Source organism: Musa acuminata, chromosome BXJ1-9 (genome assembly GCF_036884655.1).
Source record: "Musa acuminata AAA Group cultivar baxijiao chromosome BXJ1-9, Cavendish_Baxijiao_AAA, whole genome shotgun sequence".
Classification (NCBI taxonomy): domain Eukaryota; kingdom Viridiplantae; phylum Streptophyta; class Magnoliopsida; order Zingiberales; family Musaceae; genus Musa; species Musa acuminata.
Genome location: NC_088335.1, coordinates 44,878,324 through 44,895,117, shown reverse-complemented (window position 1 = coordinate 44,895,117; position 16,794 = coordinate 44,878,324). Strand labels below are relative to the sequence as shown.

Here is a 16,794-nt window from a genome sequence, read left to right as displayed (position 1 = left end):
TTTATTTGGATGTTAGAATTTACAGGTAGGTAGTCAGTATAATTCTTTTACATCCTATCCTAACCATGCCATCATAATTGGGATTGACACTCTTGGGAAAGAAGACCTATTGTTCCATATTTCTAAAGCTCAAAGCATAAAGGATTCATGCTTCCCTCCCTCGAAGATCATTAGGAAGTCTAAAAAATGAACTTTTGATGAATGCAAAAGTCCTATAAAAATAAAGATGATAATAGGAAAGATAAGCATGCAAACACACGATTAACTGTACAAAGAGACAAAAGTCTTTATACGTAAATGATGATACGTTGATTACAGAAGCCATCAAATGATGTATGGTAACCTATGAATCAATCTAATTTGTTAGTAGAATTATAGCCAACGAATTATATTTCTTCTTCCTTAACTTCAGACATAGTTGTTCTAATCTTTTTTGTAGTAATTTGTTTGAGCAATTTTAAGTGTGATTATAAATCATAATTAGCCTCTCAGTCATATGCCCGACATGAGTTGGTAATTCTCTTTATCTCTATAAGCTTTGCACATCTTTTTCGATTGCTGAACAACTCATTCAACTTTGCAATTCTCATATTTTACCAAACGTCTCGCTTGCCTTTGGCATCATCAAATATGGTTGCCAACGTCGAGTCATAGTTCGAACTTAACTATCTCAACCTTTATACGCTATGCATTCTTCAAAGTTTATTTGTCCTTGTGGTACCTCTTACGCGAAGGATTGACAATTCCTTTGATTGTCAATATTTCTTATTCCTTTGAATGTCCATTCATTTTTCTTATATTTTCATAGGCTATTAGTAGGACGAGGTATTTTCTATAATTACGAAGAATAAAGTGATAAATGTGAAGTGGACGTGCCGGAGTGGTTATCGGGCATGACTAGAAATCATGTGGGCTCTGCCCGCGCAGGTTCGAATCCTGCCGTTCACGACCTTTGGTTTTTTTAAATTTTCAATGTTTTCTGTCACAGTTATTATGCTATCTACCCGAGCAACAGTTCATAGAAAACGCATATTAGTTATTTTTTATTGCGCCTATTACCAAATAAGCTCTTCTCCTCCACACAGACATCTACACAACGAACGAAGATAGTGTGGAGAGTTATGTTATTGTGTGTTTCGCTTTTCATCAAATAAGCTGCTGAACCCACAACGTACGACCTGTACCACCCTGCAACCACTTACACACTCGATGTAGTACTGCCTCTCTCTCTCTCTCTCTCTCTCTCTCTCTCTCTCTCTCTCTCTCTCATATACATAACATGCAAATGATCCCTAACCTTTCTTTCTGGTTCTGTCATGCAATATTATCCCGAAATCCCACGCTTCTTTTATATTTCTTCGTTTTCTTGGGTCGTACACTTCCTCTTAGCGCCGTAACAGGCGAGCCCAGAGAATGCCACCATCGGTAGCATATAATGACCAAGATATCAGTGATATCGGAAACATGCATTAATGGCCCACGGACTCGTACTAAGAGCGTTACCATACAGCCTCTCCTATAAGAGACCGCAAAGTGGTAAGGCTCTGCGCCGGCTCTTTCTCCTCTCTCAGACTCACAGCCCTTCCCTTTTCACGGAAACCATCACCTGCCCCTTCCACTGGAAGTTAAGTGCAAGAAACCCAAACTACTTTAATTTATTGTCGACTCCCTTCTATTACTGCACCCTTCTTCTTTATAGAATGTAGACTTCCCATATCGAGCCAAACCCAGTGCGACGTGCATCGCCTATCATGTCAACCTGTGTTCTTGATTCTATTGCTACAACCGTGCCAACTTCTTGCAACAAGATTGAGCTCAGCAAGAAGCACATAATGAGACATAATACAATGCTTAGCATGCCATATCAGCTACCAAAAAACTAACTAGCTACTTGCTCAACAAAAGTAACATGAAGGTCTTCCAATGATTCTAACGAACAGTAATTAAAAGGAAAAGAAGAGTCACACTTGCTTTGATTATATGGAAAGCTTAAGCGAGAGATCGAGGAGAGTAGAAGATGCCGCAGCGGCGGAGGAAGAGGAAGCATCACCAGCCGTGCGATCAGCGAGCTCGGGGGAACCGTCGCCGTTGGATACGCTTAGGCTGCTCGGCGGGAAGAACTCGAACTCCTTGATCACCTCCCTCTCCTTCTCGCCCGCCGGCTTTCCCTGAAGTCCAAAGAGAAAGCATCCAATCAAAATGGAGGAGAAGGATGCGAGGAGGATTGGGGGTGAAGGGGACTGGGATCACCAGATCAACCGCCATGGCGGCAGCGAGGTCCATCTCGAAGTAATCCGCACCGGTGGCCAGGTTGTCAGATAGGCTGTTGCCGAAGAGGCGCTTCTTCTGAAGGGTAGTTTCATCAAAGAGAGCGGAGTCAGTGAAAGAAACTAGAGAGTGGCGGAAACCCTAATGGAGGATTTCCGGGGCTTACTCTGGCGCAGAACTCGCACGGGTCGGAGAGGCATTGCGGATTTTGGCTTGAAGGGGGCTCTGGAAACGGACTCCCGACGTGGAATCTGGCGTCCCCGGCCGTCGCCTTCCGGTACCGATCCAGCCCGTGATGATCGTCCAGCACGGACCGGGCGACGGTTCCGGCAGCCGCTCCGCCGTAAGCTACCGGCCCATGGACAATCTGGCGGTAACGGGTGAGGTATCCGTCGAGGGGCTGCCCGGCCGAGTAGACGATGGGGGCGCCATACACAGCCCCGGCGACGGGGGTGAGTTGGTGAAGGTGGAGCGGAAGAATGCCGTCGCGAGCGGGTTCGAGCTCCGTCATCTTCTTCCAGCGCTCCTGGAGGCGGAGCCTCTCGAGCTGGGCGACGCCGAGGCCCCTCTGAGGCGGGCGCTTCGGCGCTGCCGCCTTGGCCCCCGCTCCGCCCTTCCGACCCTTGGCCTTCCCCGCCGGAGCTTCCGCAGAGGAAGTGTTGCTCTCCGCGGCGCTGCCTTCTCCGCTTTCGTCGGCCTTGTGCCGCGCTGAGGACCAGAGGAAGAAGGACGTCGCCATTGTTGCACCTAAAGGCGAGCAGGAGATGTGTGTGTATGTAAGAGGGCGAGAGAGGGAGAGAGAGGAAGTGCGTGTGAGGAGTAGGTGGGGTATATATTTATGGGACGAAGGGGTAGAGATGGATCCAAAAACAAGATCAACAAAATGTGTCTACCGTGATAGCATAGAGGTAGCATAATAACAACCGAGTTCGAGGCAGGGTCGGTGGTCCCAACAGACTGACCGACACGTGGCGCAAGGTGATTCCGGTGGCGAGGGCCTCATGTCCCCTGGCACCAACGTGTGGGACCCTGCTCTCACATTCTCGTTGCCTGTTTGACGTGGGTAGGATTTCGGGGGCTACGAGTGGCCGTTCACTGTGAGTGGAAGTAACAGACGGTGGTTTGGGTGTAGGGTCGATCTCATAGGGGAGGCGAGCGGGGCAGATCGCGTAGGTCCAGTAGTAGGGTCATGGAGGAAAGGTGGGTTGGGGTGTGCCCGACTCAGCGTAGTAGTAGATCAGTTAATGGGAGAAGGACCTGCTGTCGTGGACGGGAAGATCAATTAATTTATTCTTTTTTGTTTTGCTGCGGACACGTTGCGATGATGAAGTGTCTCTGATCGGGTTTTGGACACCCATTGGAATAATAGGATTAGATTCCCGCCCTAGTCTAAGAGATCCCCGGACCCACTGTAGTCATAGTGCGAGCCAATGAAATGTCACCACGATGGTGGTCCCACAGGTGTCCTTGGAAGAGCGAGAGGCGGCGGCTGCCCAACGACGCGAGTCAAGAAGAGGCATTATTATTATTATTAGTATTTGGCAGGTAATTAAGGATGGATAGTGATATATGATTAGGATTCGGGACAGACATGCAGAGAGAGAGAGTGTGTGACACAGACTGCGGCCTACAGTTTACTGGGGTGGAGCAGCGGGAGGCAGCCTTTCGGTTCGCGACATTGTGCGGACTGTCGCCGTCGCCGGAAGACGCAGTGCCGCCGAATCTTGATATACCCAAACTAGCCTTCCTAGTGTGAGCTTGTCACCTACGTCCCAACTCCACAATCATTAATTAGTAGGCGGATCAAACACGACGCCCTAATCCACGCTAAGAACGCAGGTTCCCGTCCTAACAGCGTTTGAAGCTTTTCTTGAGCGTTGATTGGGCAGGATCGTAAATAAAACATAGAATCCAGCATGGTTGTCGGCTGCGAACTGTGACTTATGATTTTGATCTGCCACTTGTTCGATAAAAGTCCCCAAAGAAACATGCTGGAAGGGGACCATATACATAGGATAGAGAGAGAGAGAGAGAGAGAGAGAGGGAGAAAAGCAGGTCGGCTACGCTAGTAGTGCTGAAAGAAGAAGGGGGGACGCATGGCTTTTGAGAGTTCAGCAAAAACAGCAACGCAGGCAGGGAAACAGTAGCAGCAGATTGACCGTATCCCAACGGAGATCCGCCACCAAACATACACAATAATGTTTCAGGAATATAGTAAGGCTGCAGGACGAGGACGAGTCAGTCCATAACTCATGCTGTGGCCCTTATCAGATTTTTCCCTCACCTGCTACCCCCCCTTCCATTCTCATCAAATCATACTGCATCAATCGTTCACCTTGGCAAATCCAAGGACGACAGAATAGGTAAACAAACAAGAAGAGAGAGAGAGAGAGAGAGAGAGAGAGAGAGAGAGGAAAAGAATTCTAACTTTTGAAGACACCCAAACTAAAATAGTGTCTCACATATACTGGTAATCAATTAACCAGCTTAAAAAAGCTTATATGCTGACCCGACCAGATAATGTAACCTAACATGATGCAGACTGACATGACGATGATGGTGAGGAGCAATGGGCGAGAACGCGAGAAGCCATTGGTTGGAGTCACTTCCATCAAACTCGATCGGTCCTCCAAATCGGGAGTGAACCAGGAGAGTAGATCACCTGCCACATCCAACCCCGCGACTTGAAACGAACGTCCAGTTTGCATGCAATACCCCTTCAAGTTATCTTCAACGCGCTTTCGATAATAGACACAGTCCGGCTTTATCGACTCTGACTTTGATGATGATTTGGTCATGGATACTGACAACCCCTCCGAGAATCCACCGATGAAGAAGGTGCGACCGCCCAAGCTATTCACCTCCACCACACGGTGACGTAGTCCCTCCTTCACCTTGAAAACCTTCAACTGTTGCAGCTCTGAGCGCAGCTTCCTAGTATAGAACACGATGAAGACATCGTCGTTTGACCCCACCAGCCTACCCTTGCGTGAGCGACGACGACGCTCGTCCTCCCCAACCAAGGATGGAATTGGGATGATCGACGACACCACAGGATGGGGTTTGAACATGTAGACCACGATTTCTGCCGAGCCGGTCAGAATATACAGCCTTCCATGGTGAAACAAAATGTCCATGGGATCATCTACGTCCAATTCCCCGTACGTGAGCTGCCAAACTCTGTACACGGTCACGCATCTGTATGAGTCCACCAAATTATAACCCATCGTCGCAAGGAGAAACCCTGTTGTGAGTGGAGACGCCGATATGACGCCCTTGACGACATGGTTGACGCATGGACCAAAGTGGACCAGAACTCTGGTGATTGGATTTAGAAGACTAGCCCGATAACCGGCGAAGATTTCCGGAGTAGTGCGTAAGAACAGTAACCAGCCCTTGGATGACCCGCAACACCACTGTGTTTGGAGCTCCTTTGGGATCTCTAAGCCTAAGCTTCGTCGTCCGGCAAAGGCAGTGCAGAGGCCCCATCTTCGAGGATGGGGTAGGCCGGGGTAGACCAACAACCACGGAGGAGGAGACGGAGCATGGAGGAAACTAACATCTGCGTGCCAAGATTTGCATACAGCGGCGACACGGATCCGATCGACTACGGTGAGGCGCTTCAGGATCTTCTCCATCTCATCTATCGGAAGTTGAGACCAGCAGCTCTCTTCTTCTCCTTCGCCTGTTGGTGGTGGAGCCATGTCTTCGTTACCCTTTCACCACAATGTATATATCCTATCAAATATGCAGGTAGCACCCACAAGGGGAGATTGCACCCCTATTTATAAGCTACACCATTGATTCAATCCTAGCAGGACTTGAAGTCCTAACTAGTTGAGGATCCACCCATCACACACATCTAGATAGAACTCCTAGTTCATGTAAACTAGGAGAAGTATCAGGCGCAAAAGATGAACCAACATAAGTTTCCTTTAGATTCGCACCGTCGTCGATCTCGACCGTTGGTGGTGCGTCTAACCATGTACGTGACCCAAAACGGCCCGTTCATGCATGCACGCAATATGTATATATACACGTGAAGACAAAGCTCGACCGCATTGACACGTCGGCAACGTAAGATTTTTTGAATTATTTATATTATTCTAGAAAATCTACGTATAAATTGTTTATATTAGGAAAACAACAGCTTTTTTGTTTCTCTCAAATATATCGATCTAACACCAACTCAAAAAGATCTGTGCGTCCTTCTTCAATTCACGGCATCGACTCCACAAAAGAATTCGCTCAAAAACAATCATTATTTGTTTCCTTTTCGGAGGAGGCCTCGTTACTTGTCTATTTGTCCGTCGTGGTAGGCGATCCGGCGCTGCGTGAGCTCGCGGTCGTCCGATGCGGATCCGATGGTGAAAGGCTCGATCACCGAGCTCGAGCAGACGCGGCCGAGGACGGTCGGCGGCGTGTTGGAACTCGACACCAGCGCCGTCGCTGCCGAACCACCGCAGCCGCCCGTCGCGATTCCCATAGCGCTGCTGCATTCCCGCAGCTCCTCCTTGTTTTTCATTTAATTATTTACCGATGATAAGATCCAAACAAGAATAACAAAAAAAAAGAGGATTCTTTGTGGCAGGGATTACTTCGTTTACGAATTCGCAGGAGGCGAGGGCGGAACGGAAGGCTGGAAATTGGACGGGGAAGAACTCGAAGGCGGCGGAGAGGAGAGTGGAGGCGGCCACCACTGAAGGTTTGAACTCCAGCACCTTCATCTCTGCATGATTTCCCGGTGAAAACTTGATGATGGATCCAGGAAAAATCGTTTTTTAAGTTTAATTTGATCGATTGATTGGGTTACCGTTTTGGGTTTTGAGAAGGATCTCGGTCGCGTGGACTTGGAGTGCTTGGAGGAGAGGGGGTTGGGCGGGTGAGAAGAAGGAAGTGAAGAACCGGAGAAAGGAGAAGGGGGTGATCGATCGCATCCGCCAATCCAGTGCTTCGAGCACCAGAAGCTCCATTCTCCGGATCGTTTGGGCGTCGAACACAAAATATTCCTCTCTCTGCAAATTCGATCCAAATGAAACAGTGAAATCGATCCATGTGACCTCGATTTTTTGAGAAAGAGGAACCTCTGTTTACCAGGAAATCCGCTAGAGGTTTGCAGGTTTTCTTCATCTTGGACGCGAGGGATAGGCAGGAGATGGAGAGGAGACGAACGATCCACGGCTTCTCTATCTGCAACAGGAGATCGCTGCTTCTGTATTAGATCGACAATCTGGAATTAACCGATTCGATTGGTCATCTTCTTCAACTACTACTCATTTACAGTGACTGATACCGGGATTTCGCGCTTGGTAAGGTACCGATCAATGTAGTTGATTGCAAGGCAAGCGACGAAGGGGTCCAGATTGCAATTGAACTGCGCCTGCCCACGAAAACATCACCGCCATGGAAAAGATCGGATCTTTCGTTAGTCTGAGCGTCGAGGTATAGCATTACCTGAAGGACCAGAGAGACGGCGTTTCGCCGGGCGGAGGGATCAATAGCGCCGACGGTAGAGATGATGTGGTCGGCCTCGGCGGCGAAGAGCGCCGAGATGGAGCCCCACCGAGGTTGCTGCTCGTCGTCAGAGCTCGACATCTGGTTCTCGAGATCGAACTCCATTCCTGCTCCTTAAGTCGTCGTCTCTGCTACCCTGTCGATCTCAAAGGGAGAAGTAAAAGGTAAAGATGAAACCTTTAGAACGAGAGACGACTGACGCGAGCTTTATAGGTGAAACCACGACGACAGAAAGAGAAAGAGAAGGTGAGAGAATGAACGGATAGACTTCTCCTTCACGCTTCTTCCAATGCTACAACAGAACAGGTGTGAGAAAGATCCTCTGTTGCGCTGTCTCTCCAAGTTCTCCTGTCGATTGGTGCTTCCTACTGCTATTAATCCTGATTTCCCTCTTTCGTTATGGGGACTAGAGAGAGAGGAGGAGGAGGAGGCTTTGCCATTGCCATAAGCATCTTTCCTTGGATTAAAGTTTCAGAAAAACCAAGAGAGAGAGAGAGAGAGAGAGAGAAGGTGGTGGCAGGGGAGAGGAACAGCGAGAGCTGCTGTGACAGGCGAACAGGTGTCGCTGCCTTACGGGGGCGAAGAAGTGGGGACGGCGGGGGCCGCAGGCGCAGTGGCAACAGCGGCGCAGAGCAGCGGCAGCAGCAGAAGAAACAGAACAGAGTATTCGGTCTGACGCCTGTATTGTTCGACTTTGATCGCTCTTCTCTCTCTCTCTCTCTCTCTCTCTAGTTGGACGCGGAGGTGCTCAACTGCAAGCAAATCAATGCAGGATGTTGGACGCGGAGGTGCTCAACTGGCAAAGAGATCCTCTCGCATGAGAGCAACCTCTTATTTCATTTTTGGACAGTGTAAACCATCCCTGCACGCTAAGCTTCGTTCTCCCCGAGAGCCCTGCAACATAGATTAAGCTAATGCCCAACCAAATCTACCTAAGAGTTTATGCTCATCTAACGCAAGTCGCGTGTAGTTGAGCTGAAGCTAATTGCTCATCTAATCAATTCGAGTATATGATTGCTTGTATTGGATTAAATGGACAGTAGCTGAGAACAGAAGAAGGACAGAGGAGGCCTCATGGATGCGTCCTCTTCCTCATTCAGGCAAGCCACTGCCTGCTGTTTCGCTCACAGAGCTCTGATGGCCAGCCATCCCATGTGAGAGTGCCCCATGAACGGAGAAGGAAACGTTTGCGTCTCCTGTGCTGCCACAAAGCAGCATTTGCCAGCTATCTCGCCATGTCCTTTGAGGCAGAACACAAGGAAGGAGTGCGTCGACTCCTCCTTTAATAGGCCCTCCACCACTTGGCCTGTATCGGAAAGAAGAAAGGTCCCAAACATGGGTTGCACTGTTCATTCCAGTCTACGAAATCCCAGGGAAAGTAATGTCTTCTTCTTCCTTCTTGAAGAACTGATCGACTGAAGCAGCAACCAGATAGATATAGCTTGTCATGTACCCTTTTCCATGGCGAGGCTGGTGGAAGCCCATGTGAGGGGCTCGGAATCCTGCACAGAGGAACATGTCGAGATGATTGTGGGGGATGAAGAACTGTCAGATTTGAATGCTGCTTGGTCCCTCGGAGGCCACCAAAGCCAGAAACCATTTCGTTTCATGCCAAGGACTTGACTCTGCCCATCTCTCTCTCTCTCTCTCTCTCTCTCTCTCTACAGGGCACACAAGCTTTTGGGATGTTAAAGAAGATGCATTTATGTATATGTCATGTTGCTTTCTTGGTTCCAGATATGATAGCAGATCTTATGATCCTATCATTTAATGGTGATCGTTGTGAAATTAAAGGGGGCTAATTACAGAGTACACTTAGCTACTCTTTACGTTTCAAATTCTATATTTTAAAATTTTATATTGATATTTTTATAATTATAAAAATAAAATATCTAAGGTTATTTATCTTAATTTCATCGATTTTACCAATGAAAATATAAAAATAAAGAACAAAGATAATTTTAATGTTTTCGGTCGGTACTGATGAATGACATCGGTGGTGACAGACGACAACATCATTGGAGGGTCACGATAGCTATTGTGGATGAGGGCAACTACATTGACGTCAACACAAATGTCGAGCGGTGTTGCTCTACATATATTCGGCGTCGACGTAGTTACCGAATGACGTTGCTCGACATCTACATTTGTGGCCCTTTGGTCACTTAGACAATTGTGTTGACACTGATGTAGATACAGAGTATGGCATCACTCGTTAATTACATCGACACTAACACAAATGTAAAGTGGTGTTACTCGACAACTGCATCGATATCGATATAGATGAAGAGTGACGAAAGCGTCACTCAACAACTATGTCGACATTAACATAAATGCAAAGTAGCCCTTACCACTCGTCACTGCTCTCCTCATCCAAAATAGTCACCCATGCCTCCAACGACGTCGTCGTCCATCTTCACCAATTAGAACGTTAAGATTATCTTTCTGTTCTTTGTTTTTATATTTTCGTTGAAAAAATTGATAAATGTTAGAATAAATGAACGTAGATATTTCACTTTTATACTATAAGATATTAATGTAACTTTTTAAATTATAAGGACAAGAATATTAAAAATAGTTAACTACATGACATAATCTATAATTAGCCCAAATTAAAGGTGTAAATAATCATAGTCCACTAAATAGTGCGACAAATGTTGTCTACAATTACCTCTAGAAATAAAATCTACTACCATTAGCAAATGAGCTTCTTTCTTCTTCTTGGCATTCTGGCATGATTTGATACGGACGTTAGAAGCAGGTCGATAGAGATTGTTTAATGTACCGAAAGCAATATCAATAACTTAAACCTGAATGAGCAGTGTTATGAGGATTTTAAGAATGAAAGATGTGAATTTTGTTAGGAATATAAAACAATAAAACATGTAGATATAAGCTTATAAAAAAAATTAAGATAATATTTGTAGGGGAGAGAAAATTTTAATGACAAATAAATAATTGACCGAATCAATATATATAATATAATATAATATAATATAATATTTACGTGATTCCATATTGTCTTCATGTGTTTCGAAAAGATTTCAAATCAAGAGTGTTAAAATATAAAAAATATAGTTATCTATCTTTTGAGTTAATCAAAACTCAAATCTAACAAATTTTAAATTTTTTTTATTAATCTCTTTGAATTAATTAAAAAAATATTCGTGAGTACTTATAATATTTTTTTACTATACATATCAAGACCCTTAGATACATGAGATATTTATGTAACATCGATTTCAATTTATACTATTTTTTTACATTCGAGTTTCTTTTTCTTAATAATCTATAATTTAGTTTATTAAAAGAAATCAACCCTAACAAAATTAGTGTGGAAGATGCAGCGACTTAATAATATATTATATGTCTTTTTTGCTTTAATTATGTGTCTATGTAGTTTTTTTTTATGTGGGCCTTCTAATTCATTAGAGGTTTCTCGTGGCAAAAATTGTGGCGGATAAGATGGCAAAGCTTCGTAAGGTTGGAATGGTGAGGGCTAATTAAAAATTATCTCTTATAGTTAATTATCTTAAATATTTTAATCATTATATTTTATAAAATTATATTGATATTTTTATAATTATGAAAGTGAAACATCTAGGTCTATTTATCCTAACAACATTAGTTTTATCAATATGTTCTAACTAATAGTGACAAACAACAATCGATGTTGTGGAGAAGGATAATGGTAGTGAGAGATAAGGATCACTCTACATCTACGTCGATGTCGATGTAGTTTCCGAGTGATGAAAAAGGCCATCGATATAGATGTATAGTGGCATCGTCCTATATCTACATTAGTGTCAATACAATTATCGAGTGACGCTACTTAGCATCTACATCAACAGCTGTTTCGTCTCTTGACAGTTGTATCAATATTGATACAAATAAAGAACGGTAAAAGGGCCACTGATGTAGATGCATAGCGGTATCACCTCTCGTCATCACTCTTCTCATCTACATTAATCACCTACGACCATCAATAACATCATTAAAATTATCTTTTTACTTTTTATTTATATATTTTTGTTAATAAAATCGATATTGTTATAGGGACACTAATATAATTCACTTTTTAAATTTCTAATAGATAGATTTAGATATTTCACTTTCATAATTATAAAATATTAATATAATTTATAATTTTTTAAAAATATAAAAAAAATTAAAATATTAAAAGTAATTAACTTGGTTATGGAGGAGGTCATTCCTATTAGTAAGTTTTTTAAGTATAGATGAGTGAATCATGATGACATGGAGGCCATTCCTATTAGTAAGTTTGATTAAAGATTTAATCTTTATTTTTAAGTGATATTTAGTTAGATTATTTTTTATATTTTAATTTATTTTTTTATTAATAATTAATGGTTCGAATCGGAACTAAACAGTCCGAACCGGAACCGGCGGTTCCGGTTCGGCTCAAAATCGGGTCGATTCGAGTCCGGTTTCTGTTTGCTTAAGCCGGTTCACGAACCGCGGTCAGTCGTACCAGTGTTGGATCGATGTCATACACAATAGAATGTGGTTTAGGCGGGTCTCCAAGTGCAATCCAAACATGTGGCCGAGTGAGACCAATGGCTTCCCATCAACCAAATCACCCAACCCTATCGTCTTCCGCTTGCTTGCAGATAAGAAGGATGTGAATCGACCTGTTTCCAGGCGTCCTTGGAGGGAAGAAGCTGCACTCCTGCCCCCATGGCCTCCACCACTCTCTCAACCGCTGCCGCCCCATCTCAGGTGAGCAATTGTTTGTTCTCGAGCGCTGGTCCAGAAGTCTAAGATCAAGTTGTTGTCGCGTTATTATTGCAGCTCTCTTCCGGTAAAAATGGCATCTTTTCGCCATCCCGAGCTCTTCTGAGCAGGCCCGCCAGAGGGCTGGGCTTGGGGAAGGAGAGGAGCGGGAAGATCACCTGTCAGGCGACGAGCATCCCCGCCGACAGGGTGCCGGACATGGGAAAGAGGCAGCTGTTGAACCTTCTTCTTCTTGGAACCTTGTCGCTGCCCACCGCGGGCATGCTGATTCCCTATACGTACTTCTTTGTGCCACCCGGGTAAACATTGTACACCTTGTTTGCTTTCGCTTGGAAATTAGCAGCAGCATAGTTCATTTTCTCATTTCTGTTCTTGGCATGGTTAGTACTGTTTACGGACCCTACTTACTTCCGTTGTTTGCGTTGATGATTGAAAATTGATTGAAATTAGCCCAGATATTTTCATGTAATTTGAGTTACTGAATGTGAAAGGTGTTAAAAATTGCTCTGCATCATCACTCGAGATGCATTCGTTCGACCATTGAAAATTCTGCAGCATATTTCCCTGTAAGTGCACATTCCTATCAACTTTCACTGTTATAAACTTGTTTATCCTGGAGCCTGCAGATCGTGTCTAATTCTCTCGAAACCATTTCTTTTCTTTGTCCGGGTTGATTTTTTGTCTGTATGGACGGTGTATGCAAATAAGCATGAAAGTAAATTGAAAATTATTTAGAGTAAGTCTTACCAAAGGAAGTTAATGCAAAGAGTTGGATTTTATTTTCTCGGAAGCTTCAAGTTTCAAATGCTTTGAGTGATTTTCCGAGAAGAGATTGGATAAATTTTGTTTACTTTTATTATCATTTTGCTTAATGTTCCTTTGTTTATAAGTTAGATCTTGTCCAGCATGTAACTAGCCGCATATGGAAACTGAGAGAGCTAAGAGTCTATAAGTTGAGAAAGGAAATGTTGTGTCATATTTCACTGCTCAAAAATAAGTAATCATTCAGTTTCGTAGCTCACTTATTCTATTTTTGTTATTTTGTCGTGGATACTTATGTTTTGTGGAACATGTTACAGTTCAGGTGGTGCTGGAGGTGGAACCGTTGCAAAAGATGCACTTGGAAATGATGTTACTCTAGATGGATGGCTTAAGACTCATGGTCCTGGTGATAGAACACTTACCCAGGGTTTAAAGGTACATTTTTCTATTTGCAATGCTAAATTAAAAGTGCTCTTTGAGATATCTATCATTTTCTGTAGTTGATTCATGTCTCTGACATTAGTGTGGTTGGATATGAAGGATAATTAAATCTAGATGAGTCAAACTTGACACATCTGTGAAGAATTTTTCAAATTCCTAATCTTGCTTATAGTTTGGAGATATAATTAAACTTGGGACCTGTTGGATAGACAAAGATGTTCCACGTTGCAGCACTAGACATGGCTGAAACTCTTTTCTGTTCTCTGTGGCTTACTTGAAAAATAAAGTAGATTCCCTGGAAATCTATAAAAATAGCCAGAATGATTAGAAGTATCTATTTGTTAAGATCATAGCTGCCCTATGATCATCTGGATTGTTTCTATGTGTCAGTCAAAAAATAAATGACAAATTTACATGTTAAAATTGGTGGTTGACAACTTTCATGTGTCTATGATTTTTCATTGTTATTCTCTGCATCTTGGTTAGTCCCCAGTGCTATGCTTTCAATCATAAGTTGGTCATGTTTTCTTGTAGAATATGGAGAATTTGTTTTATGTTGTAATTAGAAAATAAAGTATAAATAGTATCAGAAGTGTATTTTGTTTGGGTGGGCACAGCATCACATATACAAACATTTGAGAACCAGTCTCAAACAATAGATGACAGGAGCTTCCGTGAACTTTGTATATGCATGCTGCTTGTGACCTCATGATATGAACGCATAACATTCTTCAGCATGAAATAAGAATGACTTTTTTTCAAGAGCAGGTCCCATGTTTTTGCATTTGTAATGATTTCAATCACCTTGTTAGTCTTTCGACATGGCAGCAGCTATGATAACGTATTAGAATTTAATGTTCTTGGTTGAGTTTTCTAGTGTTAAGATATTAGCACTTGCGTATCTTTTGTGTATTATTGATTTATATGGATAGAGTGGAACATGTATGTAAAAGACATGTTTATGATCAGCTTGATTATGCAACAAAGAGATCATGCTAAACTTTATGATGGATTTGGGAATATAATGATTTGTTTTTGTCTCTGAACTGCTGCCTTACAAGCTCATTTTCTTAAAAGTGCTTACATAAAACTGTTGCAAGCCAGAAGTGATTAATGATCAAATACTTAGCTAGCGAAGAAGCTGTTTGTCATGCAAGGTCCCATAAACAAAATTCATCCTCTCGTCATGAGACAGTGCAAGTGGTTGCAAACAAAGAGAGTTCCCTGGAAAGATAAATGAATCACATATATGAAACTTGAAGGCAAACGTAATGCTTGGCAACAAACTTAGTTCAAGCAACTTTAGTTCAATCTTGGTTATCTTTGTGATGACAACATTTTTGGGAATGTTTCTTTTGTTTCCATTAGCTTCAAAACTTAGTTCAAGACAAAATTCCTTTTTGGCCATGTTTTTCTTGGCGCCTTCTATTATGGATTTTAGGTTGTTTTCGAGTTCCTTTCTATCATCTTGCGTATGGCTCCTTGATATCACTCATCATGTGTATGACATGGTTCATCTGCTTCTAGACTTTTGTCATTGTTTTAGTTACAAGCATCCAGGATTTCTATATGCTGTGAGGTAAAGATACATTGATAGTTATGATAATCAAGTTATAAATTGAGCATCTATGGATAGCTTTTGCGAGATAAATTTATAGTTCTGCAAATAAGTTATGGTGCCTCAATTTTTTCAGGGAGACCCTACGTATCTTGTTGTGGAGAATGACAAAACTCTTGCAACCTATGGCATTAATGCTGTCTGCACCCACCTGGGTTGTGTTGTCCCATGGAATGCTGCTGAGAAAAAATTTATCTGCCCATGTCATGGATCCCAGTACAACAACCAAGGGAGAGTTGTGAGGGGACCTGCACCTTTGGTGAGCCTCTTTTCCTCTCTATTGTTTCGTTAAATTTCCATCGATTTGTGTTGGGCTGAAAATTGAATTGGACACTGATCACAGTGAAGAGATACTAAAACTAATAACCTAGTTTTTCTTTGTTATGTAATGTTCTTATATGAATAGGAAAATTCATGTTGAATACTAGATATACATTGCATATATAATCTGATATATGATAAATGTTGAAGGCACTGATCCAATGCCATCAACATACTAATTCTTGAATAGAGAAGCTTCAAAGCAAATAAGATAAGAAAAGGAGAAATTAGAAAGAGGTTCCATTGTGCCTAGAAAAGCTTGCAGTAAACTAACTTGTTTTTGTTTAGATTCAATTAGTTATTATTTGTAGTCTTACTCCTTCCAGAGATAAAGATGACTACTGTTTGACTTACATTGATTAGTTCTCCGCTGTTTCTTTAAATCATAGTTTAGATTCAATTAGTTGTTTTTGTAGTCTTATTATTTGTAGTCTTACTCCTTCCACATTCTTTTAAGATGCATCTGATAATACCTTCAATGATATACTGACACGATCGCAAAAATGACAGTCGTTGGCTTTGGCTCATGTCGACATCGATGATGGGAAGGTTGTATTTGTACCCTGGGTGGAAACAGATTTCAGAACTGGGGAAGATCCATGGTGGGCTTAAGATGCTTTCCTTGAGCAACACTTTGAACACAGCTTCTTATACCATATCTCAAGGCTTCTTCATCCCACCTTCATCTGATCTTGTACTATGAACATCCCAAAATGCTATGAGAACTCCTATGGAGAATGGCCATGTTCCGTTCATCATTGCAAACAGCCTTGTTTTCTTCTTGGATGGATGTATGTCAGTAATTTTTGTTCTTCTTCTTCTTATTGTGTTCTCGAGGTTGTATCCATTTATAGTAGCTTGGAGTACAGAATAATACATTCTGATACTGAGCATGACGGACCGTCAAATACACGTGATTGTGAATACGACTTCGGTGGGGCCAGCGGGAAGGCATTACCAAAGGCTTGTTTCCGAGGGATCCAAGTCGTAACTGTCACGGAGTCGACGGTGGGTGTGTCCGTGTCGGGTACCACAAAATCCTGGGAAAAGCCCTGTAAACTTCGTTTATGACATATATACCCTTTGTATTAGATGTCCCTTTAAATTAAAACCCC

The 16,794-nt window shown here is 42.9% G+C and overlaps 4 protein-coding genes and 1 non-coding gene across 5 annotated transcripts; 2 read left to right on the top strand and 3 right to left on the bottom strand.

Moving 5' to 3' along the window:
• Window positions 1-866: 866 nt before the first annotated feature.
• On the top strand, window positions 867-948 carry TRNAS-AGA (transfer RNA serine (anticodon AGA)). The gene has a single exon. It is a non-coding gene; the product is annotated as a tRNA-Ser (tRNA).
• A 1,028-nt stretch (window positions 949-1,976) lies between these two features.
• On the bottom strand, window positions 1,977-3,007 carry LOC108951224 (uncharacterized). The gene is made up of 3 exons (XM_065084556.1): window positions 2,435-3,007; window positions 2,254-2,346; window positions 1,977-2,213 (listed from the first exon to the last, which is right to left on the bottom strand). Exons 1-3 carry the CDS (start codon window positions 3,005-3,007, stop codon window positions 1,977-1,979), a joined length of 903 nt encoding a protein of 300 aa, XP_064940628.1.
• A 1,735-nt stretch (window positions 3,008-4,742) lies between these two features.
• On the bottom strand, window positions 4,743-5,972 carry LOC135594144 (F-box protein At3g56470-like). Its single transcript, XM_065084555.1, has one exon. The coding sequence runs from the start codon at window positions 5,970-5,972 to the stop codon at window positions 4,743-4,745; it is 1,230 nt and encodes a 409-aa protein (XP_064940627.1).
• A 485-nt stretch (window positions 5,973-6,457) lies between these two features.
• Window positions 6,458-8,643, bottom strand: LOC103998871 (cyclin-D6-1-like). The gene is made up of 6 exons (XM_009420478.3): window positions 7,723-8,643; window positions 7,562-7,648; window positions 7,363-7,458; window positions 7,082-7,283; window positions 6,867-6,997; window positions 6,458-6,781 (listed from the first exon to the last, which is right to left on the bottom strand). The coding sequence occupies exons 1-6, from the start codon at window positions 7,885-7,887 to the stop codon at window positions 6,560-6,562; spliced, it is 903 nt and encodes a 300-aa protein (XP_009418753.2). The 5' UTR covers window positions 7,888-8,643; the 3' UTR covers window positions 6,458-6,559.
• A 3,720-nt stretch (window positions 8,644-12,363) lies between these two features.
• On the top strand, window positions 12,364-16,465 carry LOC103998870 (cytochrome b6-f complex iron-sulfur subunit, chloroplastic). Its single transcript, XM_009420477.3, has 5 exons — window positions 12,364-12,522; window positions 12,595-12,836; window positions 13,617-13,734; window positions 15,435-15,617; window positions 16,190-16,465. The coding sequence occupies exons 1-5, from the start codon at window positions 12,481-12,483 to the stop codon at window positions 16,289-16,291; spliced, it is 687 nt and encodes a 228-aa protein (XP_009418752.2). The 5' UTR covers window positions 12,364-12,480; the 3' UTR covers window positions 16,292-16,465.
• The last annotated feature ends 329 nt before the right edge of the window (window positions 16,466-16,794 follow it).

What these genes read in the sequence shown, in the direction of transcription:
- LOC108951224 (XM_065084556.1), bottom strand. Translation starts at nt 3,007, where the DNA reads ATGGCGACGTCCTTCTTCCTCTGGTCCTCAGCGCGGCACAAGGCCGAC. An exon ending in CGTGCGAGTTCTGCGCCAGA is followed by an intron (nt 2,347 to 2,434) that starts GTAAGCCCCGGA and finishes ACTACCCTTCAG; the next exon opens with AAGAAGCGCCTCTTCGGCAA. An exon ending in CTGCCGCCATGGCGGTTGAT is followed by an intron (nt 2,214 to 2,253) that starts CTGGTGATCCCA and finishes ATCCTCCTCGCA; the next exon opens with TCCTTCTCCTCCATTTTGAT.
- LOC135594144 (XM_065084555.1), bottom strand. Translation starts at nt 5,972, where the DNA reads ATGGCTCCACCACCAACAGGCGAAGGAGAAGAAGAGAGCTGCTGGTCT.
- LOC103998871 (XM_009420478.3), bottom strand. Translation starts at nt 7,887, where the DNA reads ATGGAGTTCGATCTCGAGAACCAGATGTCGAGCTCTGACGACGAGCAG. An exon ending in TTACCAAGCGCGAAATCCCG is followed by an intron (nt 7,459 to 7,561) that starts GTATCAGTCACT and finishes CTCCTGTTGCAG; the next exon opens with ATAGAGAAGCCGTGGATCGT. An exon ending in AACCTCTAGCGGATTTCCTG is followed by an intron (nt 7,284 to 7,362) that starts GTAAACAGAGGT and finishes TCGAATTTGCAG; the next exon opens with AGAGAGGAATATTTTGTGTT.
- LOC103998870 (XM_009420477.3), top strand. Translation starts at nt 12,481, where the DNA reads ATGGCCTCCACCACTCTCTCAACCGCTGCCGCCCCATCTCAG. An exon ending in CACTTACCCAGGGTTTAAAG is followed by an intron (nt 13,735 to 15,434) that starts GTACATTTTTCT and finishes CAATTTTTTCAG; the next exon opens with GGAGACCCTACGTATCTTGT. An exon ending in TGAGGGGACCTGCACCTTTG is followed by an intron (nt 15,618 to 16,189) that starts GTGAGCCTCTTT and finishes CAAAAATGACAG; the next exon opens with TCGTTGGCTTTGGCTCATGT.